General features: G+C 42.1%; 1 protein-coding gene across 1 annotated transcript; it reads left to right on the forward strand.

Moving 5' to 3' along the window:
• The first annotated feature begins 116 nt into the window (after positions 1 to 116).
• Positions 117 to 7,701, forward strand: POLR3F (RNA polymerase III subunit F). Its single transcript, XM_048937243.1, has 9 exons — positions 117 to 225; positions 580 to 697; positions 1,471 to 1,538; positions 2,534 to 2,601; positions 3,304 to 3,416; positions 4,673 to 4,816; positions 5,570 to 5,677; positions 6,273 to 6,464; positions 7,102 to 7,701. Exons 1-9 carry the CDS (start codon positions 134 to 136, stop codon positions 7,177 to 7,179), a joined length of 981 nt encoding a protein of 326 aa, XP_048793200.1. The 5' UTR covers positions 117 to 133; the 3' UTR covers positions 7,180 to 7,701.
• The last annotated feature ends 37 nt before the right edge of the window (positions 7,702 to 7,738 follow it).

Below are 7,738 nucleotides of genomic sequence, written 5' to 3' on the forward strand. Positions count from 1 at the left end.
TTTTTCTTGACAACGGTGCGATCTGAGCCTACGCGTCCCGCTGCTCAGCAACCGGCACCGTCGCGCGCAAGTGACGTCGCCTCAACGCGCCGCCGCGATCCGCCGCTCGGCAACGGGTCCTCGCCGCGCCCCGATGACGTCATCTCCCCGCGCAGCCGAGTCCGCCGTCATGGCGGAGGTAAAGGTGAAGCCGGAGGTTCCCGACCCCGTGGACATAGAGAGCAGGTGCGCTGGGCCGGGCCCCGGCCCTCTGTGCTCGGGGGAGGCTTCGTGGTGCTGGGGAAGCGGGGAGCGGCGGGGCTCGGTGCGTTGCTGTTGAGAAGAGGCTAAAAGTTAAGTGGAGCAGCAGCGCTGTCAGGAAGAGCTGAGGCCGTTTCTCCATGAGGTGGAGAGGCGTCTTGGTAGGAAGCGGGGCCGGGCGCTGTGTCTCCTCATTGGCAGTGGCTGCGAAGTGGTTCGTCCTTACTTCTTCTGGGCTGTTCTTTTCTTTTCCTTCCGTCCCGGCTCTGATAACCTTTCAAGGGACTGGTTTGAGGCACAACAGTCTTTGGTTCCCAAACTGCTTCTCTCCTTCCCCAGGATCATCGAGCTGTGCCACCAGTTCCCTCACGGCATCACGGACCAGGTGATCCAAAATGACATGCCCCACATGGAGGCTCAGCAGCGAGCCATGGCCATCAACAGGCTGCTCTCCATGGTAGGGTGCTCCCCACTCCCTCGCGTTGCTTCAGCCTGAGGCTCTCTCCATGTGAGTGGGCTGCATGGTAGCACCCAGCCCAGCAGGACTAGAAAGTTCATCTTGGATTTCATGTCATTTGCCATAATTGGCAGTTTTCGCAGCTTAATTTTGGTTCTCATAACCACTTGTGATCACCACGACCACTTGTGGCGCTCACCATAACCTGTTGAAACATATCTCAGAACGTACTGATTCCATTCTGTAATACAAAGTTAACATCTGTTGTGTGAATAATTGGCCTCTGTGAGGCATTCTCAAACCTGGCTGGCAGATTTCTGGTGATCTCTACAAAACTGAGAACATAACCAAACAAAATAAGAACCCCCATCTGTTCCACTGGAAATCAGAATTGTTTAATGTTCCTGTCCAGTAGAGCTCTCACTTGATATCTGGGTGCAAATGAGCACTTTGGTGGGAAGTATACAAGAGCTCAATGTCCCTTGTACAAGGTGAAAGTTAGGAGAAACAATGGGAAGTGCACCAATGTTGTGGGAAGAGGCTGGAACTGTATTTGTTATTTCTGATAGCTAATGATAAATGGATGGTCATAGGGGAAAGATAATATCCTCAAGGATACTGTTGTGTCTAGCAGTTAGAAGTGTTGTTTTTCTCTGTTCTTTATTCAGCTGATAGAAAGTAAATGTATTTTCTTTGCAAGTTGAGATTTTTTGCCACGTTCTGAAAACAAGCTGTTAGAAGGAAAGTTAATGTGCTGTGCCTATTTCCCACAGGGGCAACTGGACCTTCTCAGGAGCAGTTCAGGTCTCCTGTATAGAATCAAAGAGTCTCAAAATGCAAGGTAAGCCTTGTGCTTATGGAATAAATACTTGGACACAGTTGTGCAACTGATGTGCAGCATTGTTGGGAATGCAGTAAGGAATTTAATGTGGGCTCTATGATAAGGAGGTTACAGAATTTAATTGCTTGATACGCTTAATTCCCCTGAGTCAATCCTGAAAACTGTTTTATGATTTCTGCTGCACAGAGGCTACTGTGAGGCTCCAGCTGTAAATTACTAGCAGAATTCTTCATCTGGCAAAGTGATCTGTGTGAGCAGATGTGTATGCTCAGATGAAACCCAGCTGCAGCTTGGCCACAGCATCTACAACTGTAGTTCTGTGGTCTTCCTCAGCACTTTCAGCAGTTCCAGAAGACCACTTGATTTGTTGTTGATGCTCTTTATTTGATTTATTAAAATGTACCTTCAAAAAAGTCATGTTTTGTGATGCCTATGTGAATCTGAGTAGGAGATGCCAGGATTTACTTCTAGAAAGAAACGGCCTTCATAATTATCTTCTGTGCACGCATCTCAACTTCTCTTTCCAATGCAGTAGAAAAAGATTCCTGAGTTCAGGCTTAGTGAAGTCTCAGGCCAGTGAAAAGGCATGTTGTGGAGCTTGGAGCACTCTGCTGTCCCCTTGTTAGGACAGTTGATCCTGAGTTACGCGCTGAGTGTTTGGCCTTATGCAGTTGTGTTAATATATGACTCCAAACTTCTCATTGTTAAGAGAAGTTGAGTGAATCCTGCTTACCCTCATTTTTAATTACTAATATTTTTTTTTTTTCAACTGTGCTGTTTTCTCTTTACTGTGGCTTCTCACTGGCAAGCTCAGAATGATCCAGAGAGATTTGGTGTCATGTATTTTATTTGCCAATGGCTGGTTTATTGTGTAGGGCTTCTTTCTTCCTTTGTGTGTTGTGGTTTTTTTCATTGAATTTGTTTTTGCTTTAAAATAAATCCACCCTCTTTCAAACTTAAAAAAAAAAAATCCCGTTGTCTGTTCTACTCCACAGTAAAATGAAAGGCTCTGACAATCAAGAGAAGCTGGTTTACCAAATTATAGAAGATGCAGGCAACAAAGGTAGTTTAAATAAATTATAATGGTGAATGGTAGTAACTTTGTTTATGGAACTTTTTCCATCCAAACTTTTAAATTCTTGTCCAGGCAGTACAGATATAAAATAAAGAGTACACTTAACAACTCTGTAGCTGATGTTCCATGTGTCTGCTTATTAAAAACAAAGGAAGACATATTTTTCTATTAAAATAACAAATTCTCTGGTCTGACCTTTTGGGACCTCTTTCAAAATCTGAAGTTTTTGAATATGAATTATGGCTTATTTATGGGACTGTGAAACTGAGGAATCTATACAAACACTCATTACTTAAAAGACAACGTTATATCTCTGCTGGATTTGGTAACTGCACTAACAGCAGAAACCACTGCTAGTAACGAGGCTTTCTGAGGAATCTTTGCACTCCAGTTGAGAGAGAGCTGGTAGAAGTAGCTGTAATGTTTAAAGCGAGCATGGATACTAAATGTGCAGGAACAATTCTGTGAGGCCAAATGAGGTGTATGTATAAGAGCTCCCAGAGGTGGAGATGGTGACTGTGGTGTGAGCTTTTTCTTCTGTTTTATCAGGTGATTTTTATTTCGTCCTCTTTTTCCCCTTCCCTCCCTTTTGCTGAGGGTGGTAGGATTGGAGATGCATCCTTTGGCTGAGAGAAAAAAATACCTGCTTCTCATAATTCATTTCTGTTCATTTCTGTGCTTTTTAAACAGGTATTTGGAGCAGGGACATTAGATACAAAAGTAATTTGCCTTTAACGGAGATCAACAAGATATTGAAAAACTTGGAAAGCAAGAAACTAATTAAAGCAGTTAAATCTGTGGCAGTGAGTAGTTTGTGACTTGTTGGTTTCTTTTTTTAACATTTTCAAATGTTTGCTACATGCTGTATTTGTTTGAATGTGGAACAGGGAGCAGAGAAACCTTGTTCTGCTTCCAGCTTTGTCACTGCACGTGTACCAGCACTTCACTCTTAACGCTTATAATGTATGTTTGAGGTGTGCCAGATCCAAGAGGCTTTAATTTTTAATAAATAATAAACATACTACTAGCAAAAGAATAATGTAAGTAATAAATACATCACTACTAATATACTGCTCTATTACTGTTCACGCTACTGTTAATGACATACCATTATTATCAAATCAACAGCTTCAGTGCTCTTAATTAGACGAAACTGTTGTCATGGTTCTGTTCCCTTTTCTCTGCTGTTCCATATGCGTTCTTGAGGACATAAAACCTACTCAAGAGCCTGGGTTGTTTGAAACTTTTGCTTCCAGCATCCCAGTGGGCTTTTAGGTTTATAGGTCAGCAGCTCTGCTGTCTGCAGGCATCCACGCTCCTGCCATCTGCACATCCTCCCTCTGTTGATTGCTGACTTGTGTTTGTACTGAATTCTTTTCTGTTTCTTGACTGGGTTTTCCACCATCTACCTACCATCTTCATCCACTGTTTCCATCTAAATCAGCAACCTGCTTATGAGTACTTTGTCTCCCTGGGTCCCAGTTTTGCTTTGTTTGTACAGGAAGGTGGTATCTCTTAAACCAATACTTAAGCATTTGTAGCTGTGTATGGTAGCAGTGATACAGTTACATACCCACAGGTGCCATTGTAAGGTGGTTCTTCTCTGAAGATCCCTGAGCAGCCTTCAGTTATCTGATCGATACTGGACATCTGTTGTCTGAAAGGTGTTAAAACATTTGATTCTTAGTCTTGGTTATTCTATTTTGTTCCAGTTACTCAAGCACTTTCATATCTTACATGCAAATAGTCCACATACCAGAACAGGGCTATTCTTTTCAGTACTTTTGTCATTCTGTTGTAATGCTTATGCAGCATCCTGCTCTGCCTTACCTGCTTAATTGCAAATCATTGGCTTGTGCATGTTACTTGGGCACTCTTCTGGTTTTCAGCTCAGGTCCTGTCTTGTTGCAGAGCCTGTTGCATATAGCAATGTATAAATCTTCTCTGTATGTCCATCTAATCTAGGAGTTGTACACATCAATCCAGGTGACTCAAGCTATCATTACTGTGCCTTAGATTTTATTTTCATCTGTTCAGAGCTGTGTACTTTCTCTACCAGGCGTCCAAGAAGAAGGTGTATATGCTGTATAACCTGCAACCTGACCGATCAGTGACTGGTGGGGCCTGGTACAGTGACCAAGACTTTGAGTCTGAATTTGTGGAGGTGTTAAATCAACAGTGTTTTAAATTTCTACAGAGTAAGGTGAGAGCCACTACTAAATCGATCCTCCATCTGTATTTGCAAGTAATTCTTTTATTTCTAAAGTCAGTGACAGACGAGGCTTAAGTTTCCCATAGTGCTTTCTGTAAGCGTTACACTGTTTTGTACCCTTTACAGTGGGTGGAATCTTCCTTCTCCAAACTGCAGTGACAAGCTAGGCAGCAAAGGCACAGGACCAAAAGAAAAAACAACAGCAAAAGTCACTTTCTTTTTTTTTTTCTCAAAGCTCTCATTTCTGAGAGGGAAAAAGGCACCAGGCAGTCAGCTCTGCCTGGAAGACAATCTCCTCTAGTATGGCTGAGGGAAAAGCCCTCTACATTATTTACTAGATTGACTATTTACACAGATTTAGTACCTAAATCTGTTCTACACTAAACAGATGGCAGCATTTTTCTGTTTCATTAAAAATATTTTAAGCAACACCAGTTACAGCAGAAACACTTTTTTTTTTTGCCAAGAGAACAAAAATGCAGATATTCCTTCATATCAATATAAATTACTGTGTAAATTTTGTGTCATATTCAGTGTAAAGTTATGTTTGGATGTGCACTTCGTTATCTCGCTTACATCAGCCCTGAGGACATAATTTTAAATGATTTAAAAAAAAAAACCCCACCAACATGTCTCAGAAATGGTTTGCAAAACAACGCTTTGCTCTCTGCCCAGAACTGAGCTGTGAAGAAAGCCCTGGCAGTGAGTGCTGACTACAACTTGTCTTTGTGTTTTTTTCCTCAGGCAGAAGCAGCTCGAGAGAGCAAACAGAACCCCATGATACAGAGGAACAGCTCATTCGCCTCCTCCCATGAGGTGTGGAAATACATCTGTGAGCTGGGTATCAGTAAGGTCAGCATAAATTAATCTTTCTGCCCAGAGTTGTCAGTATATGACTAGCTATAGGAGCTAGGTCCTGCAAGTTTGGTGAGTGCTCCAGTTCCCTGCAGTTACTGCAGTGGAGGTGGACTTGGCTGCTTTGTTGCTTCTTGAGGATTGCCAGTGGTGCTGTATGGGATTCCAGGATAGCCCGTACATGTGGGTTTTCAAAGACATGTCGGAGCTTTCACAGCCTGAGGCCATTGTTGGTCACCACCAACAGGCTTTGGTATTCTTGTCTTTTTTTTTTCCACAACTTTTTTGTTGTAGGATGAGAAATACATCATGCTAAGATAATGTAGATGCCTGAGGTGCATAGGAAAATTCTTTTGGGCTAGTCAAGGCTAATGCAACCCAGAAAGTCTTGGGAGGGAAGGCGTTTGTTTGCTTTTCTTTTTGTATCTACACAACCTTATCAGGTGCCCAGTGAGAGCTATACCTGTATCTGGGACAAATTAGAAGGGCTCCTCTAAGCATTTGTTACTTGTGGGGGTTTGCTCTTGTTTCCCCATCGCAGAACTTAGTGGCGTACGTCTTCCCTATATTTATTTTACAAATTGTTTCTTAGGTAGAATTGTCTATGGAAGACATTGAAACCATTTTAAATACACTAATATACGATGGAAAAGTGGAGATGACTATTATTGCTGCCAAGGAAGGGACAGTAGGCAGTGTGGATGGACAGATGAAGTTGTACAGAGCTGTTAGTCCTCTCATACAACCCACTGGATTAGTCAGGACGCCGTGCGGACTCTGTCCAGTAAGTAACAAATTCTGTACATGAATAGTGGTGCGTGACCATCTGAAGGGCTGTATCCAGAACGTGCAGCTGGTGTGAATGAAGGTTATGCCTGTGAGTGATTCTTGGGGGTTTCTAAGCCAAGTATGCTCGTGATGCTCATGAGCATCATTAGTGATGCTTTAACTATGGTGTATGGGGCAGAGCCTTTGGCCCAGGCCATTTCTATGATTTCTCACTTACATGCTGACTCTTTTCCTTTACTGTGTGTTACAGAGTGCTTTCAAATTCAGCCTGTTCTAAAATATAACTTTTTATTATCTGACCTTGTGTTCTTTGCCTATTTATATCTTTTTTTTTTAAAGCTGACTTACATCTGTCTAGCATTTGGCCTCTTCTGCAAAGATCATGAGTTGATTCATAGGTAAAATTTGCCAGATGTGTCTGTTGCATCATTTATGACAGTGGGATCTGTTTTGCTTTCTTGTGCTCACGTTGCTCTTCCTCAGAGCTGGCACTGAACTTCCTAGACTTTGTTCTTAGCTAGACTACTGCTTTTCTACTTAGAATAGAGAAAGAGTCATGAGGTGTGCTACTTGTAGTGAACTCATGCTTGCTGTATACAGTTACTGTACTGACACAGGTCTTTCTTTCCCAGGTTTTTGATGATTGCCATGAAGGTGGTGAGATTTCTCCATCTAACTGTATTTATATGACAGAATGGCTGGAGTTCTAGAGTGAAAGAAATCTGTAAACTCGATCCATTCTTCACAGCTAAGATGACAAAGCAGCTTCTAAATTTGTGAGCAACTTCAAGATGTGAAGTTCCTTTGCCTTTTTTAAGTAAACTTAATGCTGCGTCATTAGTTTGTGTGAGCAGTCCTGCAAATGGACTGAAAATCAAACCAGCACTGAAGATCAAGGCTGAAGTGAAAACATAGATCCCATCTTGTACAAAATGCGGGTGCGTGACTTGAGAAGTGCCACAGAACAGCTGTGTGGTGCTGCATCACACTTAAGGGTTGTGTTGAGTACTCAACAGGGACTTTGAAAGAAAATAAGTCATCGGCTGATCAGAAAAACTTGCTGTTGAGCATTGCCAAGAATTAGATCCTGAACTTTGCTTTCAGACAGCGCCGGTGGGAGCTTAAATCCTAAAGCTGACACTTTTTTCCCCTATGTAAAATAGAAATCAGTGATTCTTTACCATCATTCTTACCTGCTATAATTTATGATTAAAACTGTATTTGATTTTTTTTTTTTTCTTATCTATTTTTATGCTTCATTTTCTCCAC

Source organism: Lagopus muta, chromosome 2 (genome assembly GCF_023343835.1).
Source record: "Lagopus muta isolate bLagMut1 chromosome 2, bLagMut1 primary, whole genome shotgun sequence".
NCBI classification, from domain to species: Eukaryota; Metazoa; Chordata; class Aves; order Galliformes; family Phasianidae; genus Lagopus; species Lagopus muta.